General features: G+C 56.5%; 1 protein-coding gene across 1 annotated transcript in view; it reads right to left on the reverse strand.

Annotated features, from left to right (window-relative positions):
- Positions 1–553: 553 nt before the first annotated feature.
- Positions 554–18,444, reverse strand: part of SCUBE3 (signal peptide, CUB domain and EGF like domain containing 3) — a 32,575-nt gene continuing 14,684 nt past the window's right edge. The window contains exons 6-22 of the mRNA XM_083878266.1: positions 17,770–17,886; positions 11,718–11,834; positions 10,075–10,197; positions 8,850–8,966; positions 7,715–7,837; positions 7,389–7,523; positions 7,014–7,106; positions 6,818–6,928; positions 6,576–6,737; positions 6,136–6,339; positions 5,894–6,055; positions 5,455–5,622; positions 5,204–5,365; positions 4,727–4,924; positions 4,151–4,303; positions 3,900–3,979; positions 554–3,739 (exon numbers count right to left, since the gene is read on the reverse strand). Of these exons, the coding sequence (XP_083734392.1) occupies positions 3,590–3,739; positions 3,900–3,979; positions 4,151–4,303; positions 4,727–4,924; positions 5,204–5,365; positions 5,455–5,622; positions 5,894–6,055; positions 6,136–6,339; positions 6,576–6,737; positions 6,818–6,928; positions 7,014–7,106; positions 7,389–7,523; positions 7,715–7,837; positions 8,850–8,966; positions 10,075–10,197; positions 11,718–11,834; positions 17,770–17,886 (2,375 nt within the window). The 3' untranslated portion in view covers positions 554–3,589. The remainder of the gene's footprint in view (positions 3,740–3,899; positions 3,980–4,150; positions 4,304–4,726; positions 4,925–5,203; positions 5,366–5,454; positions 5,623–5,893; positions 6,056–6,135; positions 6,340–6,575; positions 6,738–6,817; positions 6,929–7,013; positions 7,107–7,388; positions 7,524–7,714; positions 7,838–8,849; positions 8,967–10,074; positions 10,198–11,717; positions 11,835–17,769; positions 17,887–18,444) is intronic.

Below are 18,444 nucleotides of genomic sequence, written 5' to 3' on the forward strand. Positions count from 1 at the left end.
AGCAGGTCCAGGTTCAGCAGTGACTCCCAGATTCCCCTCTAGCCACAGAGAGGACCCTTACCTGGTGCAGAGCTCACCTGAGTCCTGCTGCAGAGCCCAGCCCTTCTCTGGCGAGGTGCTCAGAGGCCTTTAAATGCAAATACCCCTCATCAGCCCACACCTGCCCAGCTGCAGCTCCTGAGGACTTGAGCATTGTCCAGAAGTCCAGGGGTGCTGAGGGCAGAGCTGCAGCCCATCCAAGGGAGTTAAGGCTGAGGCAGAGAGTGTTTTCCATCCCTTTCCCTCTGAGGCAGTTTAACTCAATTTTCTGGGCTAAAAATGAATTTTTTTATATCTAAGTAATGTGCATAAATAAATACATTGTGCAGGGACTGGAGAACTTAGGGAAGTGATGTGCTTAAGTGTCTGGGAGGGGGAAAAATACTTTGGGCCCTGGAAAGGCTTGTCAGCATCTGAGGGAACAAAACAATGAAAATAGCTCTGGATCCTGCTGTTAGAAACCTTTAAAATAAGCATCAGAGCCAGTTTTTGAAAGATCAACACAACACCAAGAAATTCCATTTAATAATTAAAAAAAGACAATACAAAATGCAAACATTTCTTTTTACAAAGTTCAAATAACAATTTTTTTTTTCTTTTAATCAAGTGCAAATAACTTCATGAACTACAGCTTGCTCATCACTTTAATCGTTTCTGCTGGAGATGGCAAGTCCTGGCCCGCTGCAAAAGGCAGATATAAATACTCCCAACATAAAGAAAAAAAATTCCCCAAACCCCAACAATGCTCATTTCTCTTGAAGGCTTCAAAACCTTGATCCCCGAGGTGGCTGATGTGGGTTTCAGCCTTTCAAACCCATTCTGAGGTGGGAGTGGGTGAGGAGTGGGGCTGGGTCGCTGTGGGGTGGGTGGCTCCAGGGGCCCTGGAGGAATTTTGGGGGCTTTTTTGAGTTATTTGGTGAAAGGAGAAGGGGGAAGCACCAGAACCAGGTGCCTTTGGCCATTCCAGGAGGATGTGCTGCCCATCCCATCCTTCCACAACTGCTGGTGTGGTGACAAGGGTGACAGCCAGGACACCCCAAGGGCCTGATGCCCCACTAAGGCAGCTGGGCAGAAACCTGACATTAAATCAGCCAGAGTTAATCAAAGTTAATGAGCTGTGGTGGGCAAGAGGGGCTGTGGCCGTCCAGGGTTGGTCATTCCTGGGCTGATTTTGCTTTTGCTGCTGGGTAGTTTTGGTTTTTTTTTTCCCTTCTAAATACGAAGGACCCTTTCAAAGGTCACTGGCCTGTGCCACTGTCCCAGAGCCACAAAACCCCTCCCGATCCCTACAGCAGCTTTTGTGCATTAAAGCAGCTGCTTTCAGACAGCGACCAAGTGGCAAACAGCTCAGCCCACAGATGTGGAGCTTCCAAACAGGCTGGGAGCCGGCGGCAGGAGGGGAAAATCCACAGCTGGGATGAATCAGGACAGACTTTTCCAACTGACGCATCTTGGGGACAAACCTCAGCCCCTGTGCCAGTGCTCAGCCCGCCACAGAGCCCGGGAGAGGCTCTTGGGGTGCTGGATTAGTGTGGATCAAGGAGGGAAAACAGGGACGAGCAGCTGCTTCCCCCAGATGCAGGAAAGATGGACGCAGTGGGACATGCAGAGCAATAAATAATTGGTTTGTTAAAAGCAGGGCTGGGCTCAGGTGTGGGCAAAGGGACAGTGAGGGACAAGAGGGGACAGTGATGGGAAGGGACCTGCCATGGGCAGAGCTAGAGGTGAGCTCATCATGTTTAGTCCTGGCAGCTCCATGTCTTTGAGAGGATGAAGATGGGGATGAAGGTGTGGGGAGGATGACAGCTGAGAACTGGTGGCAGGGCTGGAAAGGTAGGGAGGCTTGGGGAGAAGGAGGGATGAGCGGTGGCAGCAGTTGCCTGTCCCTGGGAGTCCTGCCTGTCCCCATGAAGATGCTGTGGGGACAAACCCCCCAGTAGTGTCCACCTGGCCATGGTCCCCAGCTGAGCCTGTCTGGGGGAGGCAGATGCAGTGAAACAGGGGATGGCAGGATGGGTCTTCCCTGGGATCTACACCCCACTCCCTGGGGAGGGGCTCCCACAGCATCCCTGCAGGGTGAGAACACACAGAGGGATGGGGCCAAAAATGCCCAGTGGGACTCAGAAGCACAAAACCTCCCCAGGTCCATGAGGTGGCTCTGCCTGAGGGGATCGCTGTACCTGGGGGAGAGATTTCAGGGCTGAGTGAAGGGCCAGCTCCCCTCTCCTCCCAGCGTGCCCCCCAGATTCAGCCTCAGCAGCTGTTGGCTCATCCCTGAACCCCTGCAGGGAAGCAAATCAGTTTGCAACAAGCAGGTGACAGGACCGAGTTTTGATTCCCCTCGCCATGGAGCTGAACAACGCCCAGACAGTGACAGATCAGGCTGAAAGGACCAACTTCACCCCCCCAAGGATGGACCAAGGCACCTCCAACTCCCTGCAAAAACTCACCCCATTGTGCAGAGCAGGAGAGGCACCATCTCCCCCCAGACAGGGACTTTTATCGGGGACAAAGGTGGCAGAAAAGGCCTGAAGATGCTGGTGAGCGCAGCCCAGGGCCCAGCTTGCTCTGGGTGGGTGGTTTTAGTTTCCTTGCAAACACACATTCTCATTTCTCAGGCAGTTATAAATATTGTCGTTTCTAGTAGAAAAAAACAAAACAAAACAAAAACAACTTCCCTCTAAATAATATAAGGAAGACTCAAATGATTGCACTTAATACATATGAAAAAGGTAGAAAGGAGGATATCCTAGTGCACAAACATTAACTCCTGCTCTTCTCAAAGCTTGCTTTTCCGAGTTACTCTTTGGCAGAGCTTGTAACAAAGTCTGGTTTCTTGGCACAAGTGTCTGGGGTGGGTGGGGGGGAAGGAAAAAAAAAAAAAAAAAAATCGAACCCGGCTGAAAGTCCTTCTCCTTTGCTCCCTGTTTTCTCCCGTGCAGCCAGACATTGTTCTCCGGGAACGTGGCTTGGCTGCGCTTCCCTCCCAGCACCAGCGCGGCTCTCCAGCGGGCCAGAGCCACCACGGTGCCGCGCTGGTGGGCTTTGCCATCACTCCTTTGCATTTCCTTTTTAATCAAGTCGGCTTTGTCAGTTCTCTTCCCCCTCCCCGACCTCTGCAAAGCGGTGGACACGGCGTCACCTCCCTGTGCTCCTCTGCGAGGGCTCTGCGAGGCCACAGCCGGTGCCAGCCCCGGGGGCTGCAAAGACAAGGACCCCCCACACTGTCCTGGGCTGCTGGTGGCACCAGGGGACGGGGACAGACCTGGCGTAAAGGAAACCAAAGGAGGACGCGGGACAGCGAAAGGAACACTACTTCAGTTTCCTAAAAAACCTTCGAAGAAGCTGCTTCAGAAGAGGATGAGACCGGATTGTGCCCCCGGCTGGGAGCGCAGCTCTGCAGGGAGCGGCAGGGAAATCGTGGGGGGACGTCTGCGGGGCGAGCAGTGGCGATCCTGCCGGAGCCAGGCGGAGGAAGGAAAAATCAGAAAGGAGAAGGAAGGGAGAAGAGGGTTTCCTTGGCTGCAGGGCGGCCCGGAGCGGCGGGGGGCTATTTGTAAGGCCGGAGGAAGCTGGAGACTTTGGAGCGCAGGAGTTTGATGAAGGAGCGGGGCAGCATCTCCTTGTGCTTCTCTGTGTACTTGAAGTAGTTCTGGGGGTGCGCCAGCACGTCGAAGAAAGCTTTGATGAGCTTCTTGTCCTGCAGAGAAGCCGAGCCAGAGGGAGGTTCAGCATCCCCTCCCATGCTCCCCCAAACTAAAGCCCCAAGTGCAAAGAGAGCAGGAGGCATCTCCAAAGGGAAGGATGCTCCTGCATCCCCCACAGCCCGGGGTAACACAGCCCTGGGGGCACACACTCACTTTGAGGATCTCCTGGTGGTTCTCGGAGGCGTAGAGCCTTCCATCCCGCACAATGTCCTCCACCAGCTGCTCGTAGTCCTCTGCCAAAAAAACACAGGGCATGAGCTGCCACTTGTCCCCAAACCTCTGCTCTCCATCCTTCAGTCTGCTCCCCCCAAACACACAGGAGGTGTGAACTGGGGATGACCTGGGTCCCAAACTGTGTGGGGAAGAAGCATCAGCATGCTGGGATGGCATCTCCCCGTGCTCACCGTCGTAGGTGACATAGGGGATCTGGAAGCCCCGGGCACTGTTGGCTTCACTGGTTTTGAAGTTGATCCAGAGTTTCCGTGAGCGGGCGGTGAAGGCAATGGGCCTCTCATAGGTCTGGCAGGTCTCATAGGTGGTGATGGAGGATGGGGAGGCTGCAGAGAACAGGAAGAGGACGCAGGATGCTGGTTGCCCATCAGCAGAGCTATCCCCAGCATTACGGGGTCAAGGGTGGCATTAGGGATGGGAATTGTCTGAGCCCTTCCCTAACCCTCATGTTACATACCAGGGATTGTTATTCCTTCCTTGCTCTGGAAAGCACCAAATGGGGCTTTTAACCCCCAAAATGAAGGCAGAGGCCCAGGTGTGCAGCTCAGCCCACGCACATCCCCCTGAGATCCAGCTAAACACCCAGGCAGCAGGGTGATGCTCATCTCCCCACTCACCCTGTTCCCAAAATTCCCTTCCCGCTGCCCGGGGATGAGTCTTTCTCCCTTTGCACAAGGCAGCTCTGCCAAGCCCCATCCTTTTCCTCCCCAGCTCCTCCCCTGAGCACCGCGGCCCGCTCGGTTACCTACAGTTTTTCCGCATGACCAAGACGTCGCCACACTCGTCCTCGGAGGGGAGGAAGATCTCCGGCACCACGATGAGGATCTTGCGCTTGGGCGGGGGGTTGATGTTCCAGGTGCACTCGATGTTGGCGGGGTAATTCCCCGGGTAGTTGGGGGACTCGATGTAGCCCGTGTACTCACCCAGCTCCCCTCCACACTGCCGGTCTGCAAGGCAGGGAGACTGGTTCAACTGGGAACCAGCAGCATGGGGGGCACTGGGAGGGAGTGTTCCACTGGGGGGGGGTTTACTGGGCAAGAGGGACAGTGTCCCATTAGGGAACTCCCCATGCACACAGGTGTGTGTCCCATCAGGCAGCCCCCCCATGCCTGCCTGCATGCACAAAGCACTGAAACGACCCCAAACTCTACAGGATTTTAAAATACTTTTGAAGGAGGACCCTCCACACCTGTCCCCCCACTTGTGTTGCACCCCAGCTCGCCTACTTTTGCACTGGGACACGGAGGTGGAGCCGTCAAAGTCGGTGGTGGTGTTGCCAGGGCAGGAGATGCAGTAATTCTGCCGGAAATCGGGCTGGTAGGTGCCCATGGCGCAGCGGATGCAGCGGTGGACGCTCGTGTTGTAGTAGTGCCCAGGGGAGCACTGCACTGTGGAGTTCAGGGAGCACAGGGAGCTGTGTCAGCTGCTGGCACAGCCCTGCTGGGTGGCCCCTTCCTGGGGAGCAGCTCTGACCTACCTTTGGTGTCGCAGTCCTGGAAGGAGAGGGCTCCCTCGTGGCGGGTGGTCAGCCCCCCGCCGCAGGGGAAGCAGAGCGCCCGCCCCACCTCGGGCTGGTAGGACCCACGGGGACACGGCTGGCAGGGCTTGAAGCCATCAGCAGAGTGCTGGCCAGGGGGGCACTGACCTGCAGGTACAGGCATTGTTCAGTCCTGGCACCCCACATGCCCAGGGCTCTCCTGCCCTATATCCAAATCCTCTTCCCCCTCAGCCTCAGCAGCACCAGTATACCCAGAGCAAGTGCTGCCCTTCCTGGGGTCCCCTCTAAATAATAAACACCCCAAAGAGCAACTTCTGTGGGCCCTGGCGATGCTCAAGGCTTTCCTGTCTGCTGGCTAATGGTTGCAGCCCTGAACATCCCCCAGGTATGCCTTGAGCCCACTCTGTGCCCTCCTTACCAGTGCAGCCAGTGATGTTGGTGGCTCCTGAGGGTCCGAAGGTGTCACCGCGGGGACACAGGTCACAGGAGAGCTGCCCCTCCTTCTCCTGGTAGGTGCCGGGGGGGCAGGGCACGCACTGCTCCGTCTGCCCGTGGTAATAGGTTCCCTGCGAGCAGCTGACTGAGAGCCGGGGGGGACGTCGGTGATGCTGTGGGGGCTGTCACCTCCAGGTCCCCTCGTCACCCCACCACACTCCTTACCACACTTGCTGGCCAGGCGCTGCTGGCCCGGCCCACAGCTCTCCTGCCGCTCCGGGGCCACGCTCAGCTTCCGGGCCACCTCGTACTCCATCCCCGCGAAGCGCAGCAGGAACCTCTCCTGGTTGATGGATTTCTTCAAGGCTTTGATGGCTGACTTCAGCTTTTTCTCCACCCTCTGTCGCAGGCAGTGCAGGTTGCAGCTGGCTGGGCGGTGCAGAGGGGGATGGGGATACAGGGGGAAACAAGGATGAAGTAAGAAGGGAGAGGTGGAGAGGGAAGTCCAAAAAGCATTAAAACCATCCCCCAAATGCTCAACTGTAAGTGCTACCCAGCACATGCCAATCCAGTGCAAGATAAGGACGGGTTTGTCTCTCCTTGGTGCATGGGGACGGTATCATGTCCCTGATCCTGCACCCAAGATGGGTCAGGCCAGTGCCCACCTGTGATCTCCTCAGGCTTGATCTCCGCCTCAAACTCCAGTGTGATGCGTGTCACCTCTTTGCTGGGGGAGTTGCGAGCCCGGCGCCCCTTCCCCTTCTTGGATGAGTCGCACTTGAGGTTGACGAAGGTGACCTGGCAGTCAGAGCACGGTGCCGAGCCACCTGTGCACAGGGGACAGGTCAGCATCCCATCCCTGCCTGGGGGACAGACATCTCCCCCTCCCCTCACCATCACACCTCACCTTGTGCCTTCCCAGCCTCCTCTTGCTTGCCCTTGGTCCGTGGGTGCAGGTGGCACTTGGCATCCTTGATCTTGAAGGAGGCCTTCTGCTTGACAGGTGCAGCCACAGTCTCTGAAAGAACAGGTGAGTGCTCAGAAACCTGGCACGGCCTACCCGGGCTGGTGGCAGCCGTGGGCACCCCAGGAGAGCTCCTTACCGAGGCACTGCTGGCTGCTGTTGGTGGGTCTGTGCTGGCCGCCCTGCCGCAGGACAGGCGTCCCACAGCTCACTGTGTAGCTGCTGTCAGACTCTGTGAGGGAGTAAGGGGAGTTGGCTCTGCCAGGGTGGTGCAGGCAGACATGGCTGTGCCATGGGGGGATGATGCCCAGCACCCTGCCATGGAGATCCTGCACCAGGGACCTGCCCTGTGGATCTACATCCAACAATGAGCCCTCCTGAGCAACACCCTCCCTCCCTCCCTCGCTCAGCCACTGCACCCTGGCTGTGTAGCCACTCCTTTCCCCTCAGTTTGGGCTGTGCAGGGAAATGGGGATCCCCCTGCCCATGCTGGTGGTGGCACTAGCAGCAGTACCTGGCAGAAATCTGGCCTTGGAGGTGCAGGAAAGGGCACAGCTGTCCTTCTTGCCCATCTTGTTGCAGGTGAGGGTGGCCCGTGGTGGCACTGAACCTGGCAGGCACTTCACCAGCTCCAAGGGACACGCACCAGCTGCTGATGACAATCAGGGATGCCCATGGCTGGCACAGCTCAGAGACCCCCAAAGGACCTCTGAGCCCTCCAGCTCATGGGGGGATTCACCAAGGAGCAGAGGGTGCCAGAGCACAGCATAGGGACCCCAGCCTGGCATCCCAAAGCCCCCAGCTCCCCCAGCAGCTGTGCTGGCTCCTGGCCTGACGTACCCACACAGTCCTTCTTGTTCCAGTGCAGCTTGCAGCCAGCAGGACAGGTACACTGGTAGCTGCCAGGAGTGTTGATGCAGCCGAATTTGCAGCCCCCCCGGTTGATGCTGCACTCATCGATGTCTGTGGGCACAAAGGAAGAGGCAGTGGCTGAGGGGCAGTGGAACCCCTCGGCTCTGACACTGAGTCATTGCCTTGTCTCAGGGCTGGGGTTCTGGATGGATAAATCCAAGCCCAGCTGGGGCAGGGGGGATCTGCACCACAGGGCATTTCCAGCAGTGCCACCTCCCTGCAGCAGTGCCAACTCTATGGGGATAAGGAACACCAGACCCCCAGTGTCCCCAAGGGCTAGTCAGGGATGGGTGCAGCCTGTCCAGGCTGAGCCCAGCCCTGGCCCCTCATGGACTAGGGGGGCAGCAGACAGAGCCGACATGGAAGCACTTACAAACTGAACTCAAAAGGCTCAGCAGCTCTGGTCCTGCTCTTCAGCAGGGTCTCCCTGGCCTGAAATGATCCTTCAGGTCAAGGATGGAGCTGCCCCTGTCACAGCCCTCCCTGCCCAGCTCCCCCTCACTCGGGGCATTGCTGGGAGCCATCAATCCCTTTGCTGCAAGGCCACCCTGAGACAGTCCTGGGAGCTGTGCTGGCTCTTTCTGACTGCCTAGTTCAGAAATACGAGGAGGGTCGCTGACCCTGGCCAGCCGGGCAGCACTGGAGCACCCGGGCTCGTCATCCCGGTACCGCTGCCACAACACGCTCCGGCAGCCCCTGCAGAGCCTGTTTCATTCCAGCTCCCCGCTTCCCGGGCGCAGCACGCCCCCGCCCTTGGGAGCTATCTGCCTTGTGAAATTTAAATCAAAACCTTTTGATGTTCCCCTTCCCACCCCGTCACAGCTCCCTGCCAAAAACGGCGGGGATTTCTCCCTCTCTCCCGCTGCAGACAAGTCGCAAATTGTTCCTGTCGCTCTGTTTGAAGTTGCAGACACCAGCGAGTCTGGCTGTGAGCCCCTTCCCTGCCTGGCCTCAACCCGGGCTATGGAACCGACCTTCCCCATGGGCCCTGGGGCTGGGCAGTGTCCCCAGGGTCCCGGGGCTGAGCCGGGGTGACAGGCTGGTGGCACCCAGCTGGCCCTACCTCCGCAGTGGGTGAGCCCGTAGAGCGTGTAGCCCTTGTGGCAGAGGCACTGGAAGCTGCCGGGGGTGTTGATGCAGAGGTGGTCGCAGGTCCGGTCAAAGGAGCACTCGTCGATGTCTGGAGGAAAGGCCAGGGGAGGAGGTGAGAGCTGGCACGGCAGAGGGGCCACCCCGGGCACGGGGACTGTCCCCTCCCTGCTCCAGTTGTTCCAGCAAGCTGAGGGCTGCCCTGAGATGCTGTGGGGACCCTGCACTGGTGTCCTCCAAGGGTCCAGAACCAGATTGCTCTGGGAATTCAAAACCAGAATACTCCAGAACCCTGTGCTCCCTCCCTCCCTCCAAGCTCCTCTTCACTCACTGCACCAGCACCCCCTGCCACAAGCTCCTGCAGCCCCCTCTGCACCTCAAACGGGCCAAACAGGGCCAGCACCCTGTCCCTGGCATGGGAGGGCTGCAAGAGCCTCCGGCTGCTGCCCGTCCAGGGCAGGGAGGGATCAGGAGGATGCCAGGGAGGGATCAGGAATGCTGTGCGGGCAGGTCCTGCCTCGAGGACGGTGCCAGCAATGTCTGCTCGGCCCCGCGGGCACCTCGCTGGGGCAGGGAGGCCCCGGTTGGGAGGTGAACCCAACCTGGTGGGCTGGAGCATCGTTTCTTTGGCTTCATTAAGTTAATTGCTGCACTCACGTCAAACTCCCAGAGCACAGAACCTGGATGGAGATGAAAGCAGTGGCAGCCCCGGAGCCTGCCAGCCCCTTCCTTCCCCGGCCGTGTGTTTTCAGGAGGGAACACTCAGGCTCAAGCACACCTGCCGTGCTGACCTTGGCCATGGGCTGCGGGGGCAGCACAGTGACCTGCTGGGTTCATGTGGGATGTGTGGAAAGATGTTGGGACAGGGAGAAAAAGGTGGAAGAAGCAGCGTGGAGCAGCCAGCTCCCTCTGGAGTGAGCAGCAGGCATCTCCCCATTCCTGCCCTCCCAGAAGTGGGAACCCTGGCTTCTGCCTAATTGCTGGCTTTAACTCTGCAAGAGCTCACAAGTCCCCAGCTCTGAGACTGAAGGGCTAAGCCCCAGACCAGAGCCTAAATCCAACACTAATCCCCTGAAGGATGCATGCAGCCCACAGGAAAGCCCAGAGGAATGAGCTGCCGGGGCAGCACTTCTGCAGCAGCAGCCATGGGAGCAGAGGGAGGAGCAGGGCAGGGGGCCTGGGCACTCACTGCTCCTTACCTTGGCAGTTCCTCTCGTTTATGAGCAGCTTGTAGCCTTTCTTGCAGCTGCACTCGAAGCTGCCCACAGTGTTCCTGCAGATGTGGTCACAGCCGCCGTTGTTGAGCCGACACTCGTCAATGTCTGGTGGGGACAAGGGACACCCGTCACACCCTGCCTGGGATGCTTGGCCAGTGCTCCCCTCTGGATGCTGTCCCCACCATGAGGGACATTTCCTCAGCAAATGGAAGAAACCCTTTGAGCTCTGATGGTCAGCAGGGGAAAGTGGCTGCTGGTTTTCTCTGTGTGTATCTGAGGAGCCAACGTGTGGCACTGGGCCAGGTCAGGACTCTGGGGCTCAGCTCTCCTTGGAAGTGGTGCAAAGTGATTAATTTCTGCAGGTCTCAGCATAGAGCCAAAAGCCCCAAAAGAGTCTCTCAGCTGAGTGAGAACACCAGACCAGAGTTTGCAGAGCCACAGGTTTGGGCTGGGGACAGCTTTAGGGGACCAAGAGCAGCAGGAAGAGAGAAAACCAGAGGGGAGCCCCCTCCTTCAAAAACAAAATAACTGCTTTTCAGTCCTTTTTGCCATCTCCTTCCTGCCATTAACAAGGCTAAAAAGGATGATGCACAGTAACTGCAAAGAACCCCAACAACCTGGAAAGAAGCTGGGATGTGGGATGTTTTTGTTTTTCCACTAATCACAGAATTTACTGTTAGGAAACAACCTGTGAAATGGAAGGAGACCAGGAGGAGGCAGCGGCCTGTCTCTCCATCCCCCAGTGCTCGGGCAGCAGCTCTGCCTCACTTGGGGCTGAGGCTTTCTTTTTATGACTGTGAGGGAGCAAGCTGTAAACCTGCCTGCAGCCATAATAAAACCCCAGACACAGGGGACGTGGCTCTGGGTTATTGCACGTCCCTGGAAACTGCAGGATTGGAGAGGGCTGGATGCTCTGATAAAATACCAGGGGCAGGGGGTTCTGGAAGCAGTCAACAGGTAGACAGGCAGCCAGCAGCGGGACAGGCTTTCCTTTCAGCTGGGGTCAGGTTCTAAGAGCTGCCAAAAGACACAGCGCAGGCACTGGCCAGCCCTGAGGGGGGAAAGTTTAGGGTGCAGGGAAAGCAGCCTGGACTGCCCTGCCAGGCAGGGACAGGTGTTGGGGATGTTGGTGGGATGTGCAGCATCTCAGGGTGTTCTCCCCGATGTGGGATGTGGTGCTCAGACCTGGCTGGGCAGTGTCCCCAGAGGGGCCTGTGCATCTCACACTCCCAGAGTAGTGTGGATTCCCTGTGTGGATTCCCTGCACATCCAGCTCTTCCCCTGGGGCAGCTGAGGGAGTGGGGTAGAGTGAGATGGGGACCACTAGCCCCACAAGGGCTATGCCACTGCCTCCAACTTGACCTAAACCCTTTTTCCTCCTCCCCATAGACTTCCCAGGGGCATGGGGCCAAACATGGTGCCTGCAGCAAGGCGTCCCAGTCCTTCTGCAGGGGGGTGATTCCTGTCCCCACTCCACTGATGCAAACACCAAGCCAATGAGCACTGGGGGCAATGTCGAGCTGAGCTAAATCTGAGCCTTTTCTAAGGGCATTGAGGACACAACGGGGGTCTGAGGCACCCAGGGGTGGGCAGTGAGTACCCCAGCCCCACCCGCACCCACCTACCTTTGCACGTTTTCCTGTCAGGCTGGAGCATGAAGCCCATGGGGCAGCTGCAGTGGACACCGGTGGCCGCGTCGTGGCACTTGCTGTCACAGCCCCCATTGTTCACAGCACACGTCTCTGCATGGGAAGGGGAGAGAAAGGCCGGGGTGAGGGACTGTGTTCAAAAGACTGAGGGAGTCATGCCACCCAGATGTCCCCCATGCCACAGGCTGGGAGTGGCAGAGAGTACAAACCTCCCTGCAGAGCCCGTGGAAGCCGCCCTTGGCTCTCACACAACAGCAAGGAGGCCACAGAGCCGTGAAATAACGAACATATGGGGGCTGGTGTCCCCCACAAACAGGGCCTCTTTTTGGGAGGCCACCTTTGGCAGCTCCAAAGAGGAGGAATTAAATTTCCCAGGGACAAAGTCATAGCACTTGTGCAAAAGCAGCCAGACACAGGAGTGCCCAGGGATGTGGGTGCACAGCCCCAGTCCCCCAGTGGGGTGGCAGGGGGGTCCTGTCCCCCTTGCTGCCACCAAGCTACCGAGTCACAAAGCCACATGGGTGACCCTGTGCCATCGGTCCCTGACTGTCACCCACTGCTCAGGCATGGTGGCTGCTCCAGTGTCTCAGGCTAATTTGGGAGACACATCATATAATTAAAACACACACTCAGAGGCAGGCAGCATCAGTGGAAAAAAAATCCAATTGAAAAAAAAAAAAGCAGCTAATTATTTCAGTATTATCAAAGTCAGCTGTTGCTGGTAGGACTAGAAGGGACACTAATTTAAATGAAGCATTTTCAGCTTGACAGCTTCCCTGTGAGATCAATCCTCAATTTCAACCCTAACCACCAGAACAATGGTTTGAAGTGCATTAAGTTGTTCACAAAGGATAATAAAATATTCCTTTCAGAAGGCTGGTTGCTTGGATAAATGAGACATTTGGGCTTCAAGGAACCCAAGATGAAAATGCCTTGAAGAAATTCCTTGGAAAGAGCAAATCCCAGGTTCTCCTGCTCTTTGCAAGCGCCGCATGGGGTAGGAATGACTGAACCATCCAACCATTTGCCGCGGGGCTGGGGAGCCGGGATCGCTCTGTGCTCGTCTTGCCACTGCTATTTTTATGATGTCCCATAATAAGAGAACAAAAGGGACCATTTTATGAAATTAATCGCCAGCACAATTACAAAACCTAACGGCAGGGGAAGGATTTCTGCAGATATTATTCCTCCAGCCAGGTCCTCGCGCTTCACGTGGCCCGGCCGTGCCAGGGCCATCCCCCTCCCCGCGGTGCTGGGGCCAGGGACATGGGGCAGCCAAGGGAAGGGAAACTTTCTGAAAGCCCAGTGAATCATTTGTTTAACGCCAGCCTTTTGTTCCAGCAGCTGATGCAGAAGCAGCCTGGGGAGGATTGATTTAACAGGGTCACCACTGAGATGAGACAATTGGCTCGGTTCAGGTGCTGCTGCCAGCAGGGTCGAGCTGGAGAAGCAGCTGCAGCAGGGAGGATGGAGGTCTCCAGAGGATGTGGTGGCCTGGGCATATTGTCACTGTGCTCACAGCCTCCTCCAGCACTACAGCACCTCTCCTTTGCACCTTTGGGAATTTCACCTGAGATTAAAGCCAGTCCCACCCACTATCCCAGGGCAGCTGCCCAACATGGGCACTGGGTATGAGCTTGGTTAGCACAGCCAGAGCACCACTGCAAACCCCTCTGTGAAGTGGGGGGACCCTGTCCTGGGTTTGCAGGAAGCTTGGAGGGGGCTGCTGGGGTACCTGTGGGGCAGAGGAGGTTGGCTGGGCTCTGTAATGGCCCCGGGGAGCAGCAATTGTTCAATTGTTCGGCGGAGCTGGCTGCTCCCAGCCTGGCGTGACTCACCAGCCACACAGGGCTTTGGTGAGGCCTCCATCGCTCAGGCAGGGAGAGGACAAAGCTTCACACACACACACAGAGACACACTCAGACTCTTTTCCACCCTCCTCCATCCCAGCTCTGGTCTCACTGCCCAACTGCTGTGCCCAAGGCACTTCTCTCCCTGCTCAGCACCCTCACTGCAGACACTCTGGCCTCACCTCCACCTTCTGAGAAGTGACCATCTCAGCAGGGTGTGATCCCACGAGCCACAGGGGATAATTCCACGGTAATCAGAGGGATTACAGCTGGGCTGGCTGGAGTGTGGTGATGGCACAGATCTGGGGTCCTCCCTTCTCCCACCCCTGTGTGAAAGGCTCTGCAGAGCCCCCCAAAAGCTGCAGTCTCTGCTCCCTATACTGGTGAGATAAGCTTCCACAGCTCCTGGATGTGCCAGGAGTTTGTCTGGCAAATAAGATTCCCCACCACAAACAAGTTGCTGTACCTTCTGCCTCAGTTTCCTTGGTGGCAGAGCAGAGGCATCACCTTACCTTTGTGAAGGACTTGGAGACCCCACGGAGATGCAAAGAAATCCCTGGGGAGGTGCCCAGCCCTGTAAAGGGCCATTGCAGCTCTGCCATTGCTGAGAGCCACTGTGCATGGCGAGGTCAAACCTGGGACACCCTGAAGGTGTCACACCTGGAGTGGGTGGGCTCTAGGAAGGAATCACTGGGAGTGCACAGCACAGAGATGGGCACAAGCATCCCCTCCCCACCACACAGCTGCTGGCAGCCCACTGTGAGCTCCTCGTGGGTGTGGGGGTAACCACTGCCACAGCCACTGGAGAAGAGCAGATCGTCACCCCTGGTGCCGGGCTGGATCCACCACAGCAGCGTGAGAGCCCCAGCCTCATGCAAGCACAGCAGGGGGAGGGTTCCCTGCTCTGTCCCCCAGCCTGGCAGAGTTTGGAAGCAGCAGTGGGGCAGGGTTAGTGAGACATGCGGTTAGCGCAGCAGCTCAGCCCCCAAGCCCCGGTACGGTCTCGAGAGGAGAGACCATCTACGGTTAGACCCCTTCGTAGAGATAGAGAGAACAAAAATATTTACCATTAGAAAACGTCTCAAGGATAACGTGTTGCTGGAAGTGTCTCTCCCCTGTTTAACATTATAAAAAAGTGATTTAGAAACAGTGTCCAGCAGGGAACTTGGTTGGTGTCACACATCAATGGGGTTCAACTCTGCTGCCTTTCCAGCCTGGCAGAAACTGTCCCTTTGGGCTTTGTCTCTCCCACCTCCCAAGCATTCCATGTCCTTCAGCCTCTCCAAACCCCCTCCAGCTGCGCTGGGCTGGTTGGAGCCCCATGCAAGCAGGAGAAGCATGTTATGAGGAGCATTAGTGCAGCCTGTTAGTCTGGGAAACCAGGTCCTTGCCCTCACTGGGAACAAAACCAGCACGTGCCAGGGCAGGTGGTGATCCCTGAGCAGAGCCTCATGGACATTGTGCAGCCATGGCCTTTGGGAAGGCAACCACATCCCGCCTGTGGCACTTGCACCCCTTGGATTTAGCAGCCAAGCCAGCAGTGAGCCCAAATCCTGGGTGTTGTTGGGCTGCTCAGCCTCACCCATGGGTCAGTGCACCCTGGCTGTGGGTCCAGAGCTCCCCACAAACCTGGGGAGCATCAGCTGTGCCACCATAAACTGCCCAGGCATGGCTCAGGAAATTAGCCATAAAACTTGAGCTGGGTTTAGTTTCCTTCCTTCCATCTAACCATATTTCTTCCCCATTCACCCCCTCCTGCTCCTCCAGTGCTCCTCACAAGTGGGGGGGGCAGCAATAGCCCTGCTGCACCCCAAATATAAGTGGGAGAGAGCTACAATGATGCCCTGGCTGGTAAATCTTCCAGGAAATCCAAAATCTGCATCGACAGTGACAGCCATTCTTGCATCTCCCCACAGGCACAGCACCCTTGGCTGCTGGAGGGCTGTTTTATGTGCTTTTTTAATTTTTTTTTTTAAAGGCTGCTTTAGGAGCATAAATATAAATATATAAGGTCATTGGCCTTCCCCCCCCCATTTCCCCCTCCCCCTGGTGCCTGCAGACATGTTGGGAGCCATTAGTGATGGCCCCTGCGCTTAGAGGCATGTTCCTCATTATCTGCATTTTTAAAAGCAGCAATAAAAAGCGGAAAAATGAAAAACACCGGCCGTGGCCTAATGAAACTGTCACTCAGAGGGGCTGATCGTGCTTCCTGCCGCGTGGTGTGATCTGAAGGGAACCTGGACCAGGGGCCTGTCCCGGCAGCCCATCAAAAGCACCGCGTACAATTTCAAAGCCCGTGGCCCAGGGAACGACTTTGCGTTTCCCCCTCGCTGGAAACTTTATTCCCCTTGAAATGATGAAATATTTTGGAGGAAATGGGGAAGGGGCGGTGAAGGGGGCAGTGTGGATGGGGGAGGGCTGTTTTGCTGTGCCCAGGCCATTAAAACAAGAAAGGGATGGTTATAAATATCTGAGCAGGTACCTTGGCAGTAAATCTGCCGGCTGGGCATTCCCCGTGGGGCGGCTGCTGGCTCCCAGTGGCTGGAGAACAACCCCTTGGTGTTCCCACGGTGGGGCTGGGGATGGGGAATCCCCCAGGGAATGCAGGAGCTGGGCAGGCCCCTTCCTGTGAGAGGGGACTGCAGAGCCCAAAGGGATGAGATGGGTGTGGTGTAGTGGTGGGCTTTGGGCTGCTCCTAAAAGCCTCTAGTGCAGTGTTTGATTTCCCCTGGAAAGGTGGACAAGGGGAGAGCTCACAGGGATGTGCTGGCTCTGGTGGGAGATGCCTCCAGAGCAGGTACAATGAAGGACATGGGGACAAAGAGGGAGACTTTGGCCAAGGACAAAAGGATGAGTGATTATGGAAACCCCCAAATCCCACCCTCACACTGTGGTACCCAAGGTCTGAGTACAGAGACCACCCCCGCAGGAAACAGACTGTTCTGAAGCATCCCCCAGACCACAAGATGCTTTGGAGAGCTGCTCTCTCACCCCCCACACCCAACAGGTCAGGGGCATCCCCGGTCCCAAACCTGCCCAAGTCAGAGTCAGACGCCGCACGCAGGGCCCTTCATCCAGCTGACACACCCGGGGTGCTGAGCTCCCTGTTGGAGGAGAGCTCCCCACCCAGGCAACCCCCTGGGAGGGCCCTCAGAGGTGGGACAGAACGCAGTGGCTGTGGGAACAAACAGGAGGACGGCGGGGACCAGGGACTGCGAGCGCCTGCCAGCAGCCAGGAGGGATTGGGATCCATCCTGGGAGCTGGCTGGGGGACAGCAGTGGCATTAAGGCAGCAGTGAGCTGATGGGCAGGAGGGCTTTGCTGGGGGCTCAGCCCCAAACACCCCTCCAAGCTGGCAGGGAGCAGCCAGGGGCTCAGGGGGGATCCTCTGCCCTGAGGACGGAGCCGTCTGTGGAAAGCACGGAGGGTTTTCTGTTCAGGCACAGCAGGGACGTGGGGAGCCAAAACCTCTCTTGCTTTCAGTTCCTTTTTCTTTTTCATTTTGCAATAAGAACTCAAATGTCTCAAGCAATTGTGGACTTAATCACTCCCCAAATATAACATTTTTTAAATCGAAGCAGCTGTTAAACAGCACAAGCATATGAAACCAGTAAAACTTCTATCTCTGCTTGATGTTTTACAATTTGAAAACACACACAGGAAAAGGACAATTCTGGGGGTGGTTGAGTTGTCAGGTTGTTGGGGTTTTGGTTTTGCTTTTTTTTTTTTTGGAAGACAATTGTTCCTGAGCCAAGGCCCCACAATACCAAGTTGGAACAGATTGCTGTGGGCAAACCTGCCCCCTCCACATCCCTCCTCAAAAGCTGCCAGTGACAGCGACAGTAACAATTCCCAGCGTGGGGACATCCTCACAGCTCTCTCTTCAGCAGCAGCACAGAAGCAGGCAGGGACTCCTGCTTGCACCCCAGCACAGGAATCTGTCCCCAGGTGTCCCCTCAAGCACCACAAATACCATTTTTGCTCCCTGTGGCTGTGCAGAGACACATACCTGCACCCCCAGGTACTACAGCATCCCTTGCACACATGCTGAGCAAAAGGAAATCACTGCATGCCCAAGGCTTGGGAAAAACCCTTCACCAGACCAAGGACAAATCACCCAGGGAGGAAGAGAACCCATCCCACACCCCAACCCGTGTGTGGGCGATGTCCTGACCTACCTATGCACGTCACCCCGTCCGAGTGCAGCAGGAACTTGACGTGGCAGCCGCACTTGGGCCCCTGGTCGGTGTCGTCGCAGGTGTGCTGGCAGCCCCCGTTCCCGTAGTTGCAGGTCACTGTGGGAGCAAAGCACCAGTGTCACCACAGCCCCAGCTCTTCCTTCCCTGCCTAACATCCACATGTAGCACATAAAGCTGGCTTGGAAACACCTTGTCTGTACCCTCAGAGACTTCCCTCCCTCCTTCCCTCAGAGATAATTCCTAAAGCCCTTCACTTTCCCTGTGGGATCTTAGCAGATGCAGGCTGTTATGTGGTTTCTCATGTCTTCCCTCTGCATATCTGCTAAATGCCACCAGTAGAGTCCAAGCAAAGGGAATTGGTGGGCTGGTTGATTTTGACCCTGAATGCAGTGCTGCAGGGAAAGGGTGAAACTTTCCTGAGCTCTGGAATGACACAGGAGCTTTTGGGAATCCCTGCCCACCCTCCCCAGAGGGCAAGGTGTGCTGTTCATTTTGTTTAGGATTAAACCTTCATTTCATCAGCGATTTTACACATTTGCTGCACACAGCAAATGAGAAACAAAATAAAAATAATTGCATAAACACACACATATCTATTTAATAACCCTGGCACTGCCAGTGAGATGCTGGCAGGAGATCAGACAGGCTGAAAGC

This window comes from Zosterops lateralis (genome assembly GCF_965231275.1).
Source record: "Zosterops lateralis genome assembly, chromosome: 26".
Classification (NCBI taxonomy): Eukaryota; Metazoa; Chordata; class Aves; order Passeriformes; family Zosteropidae; genus Zosterops; species Zosterops lateralis.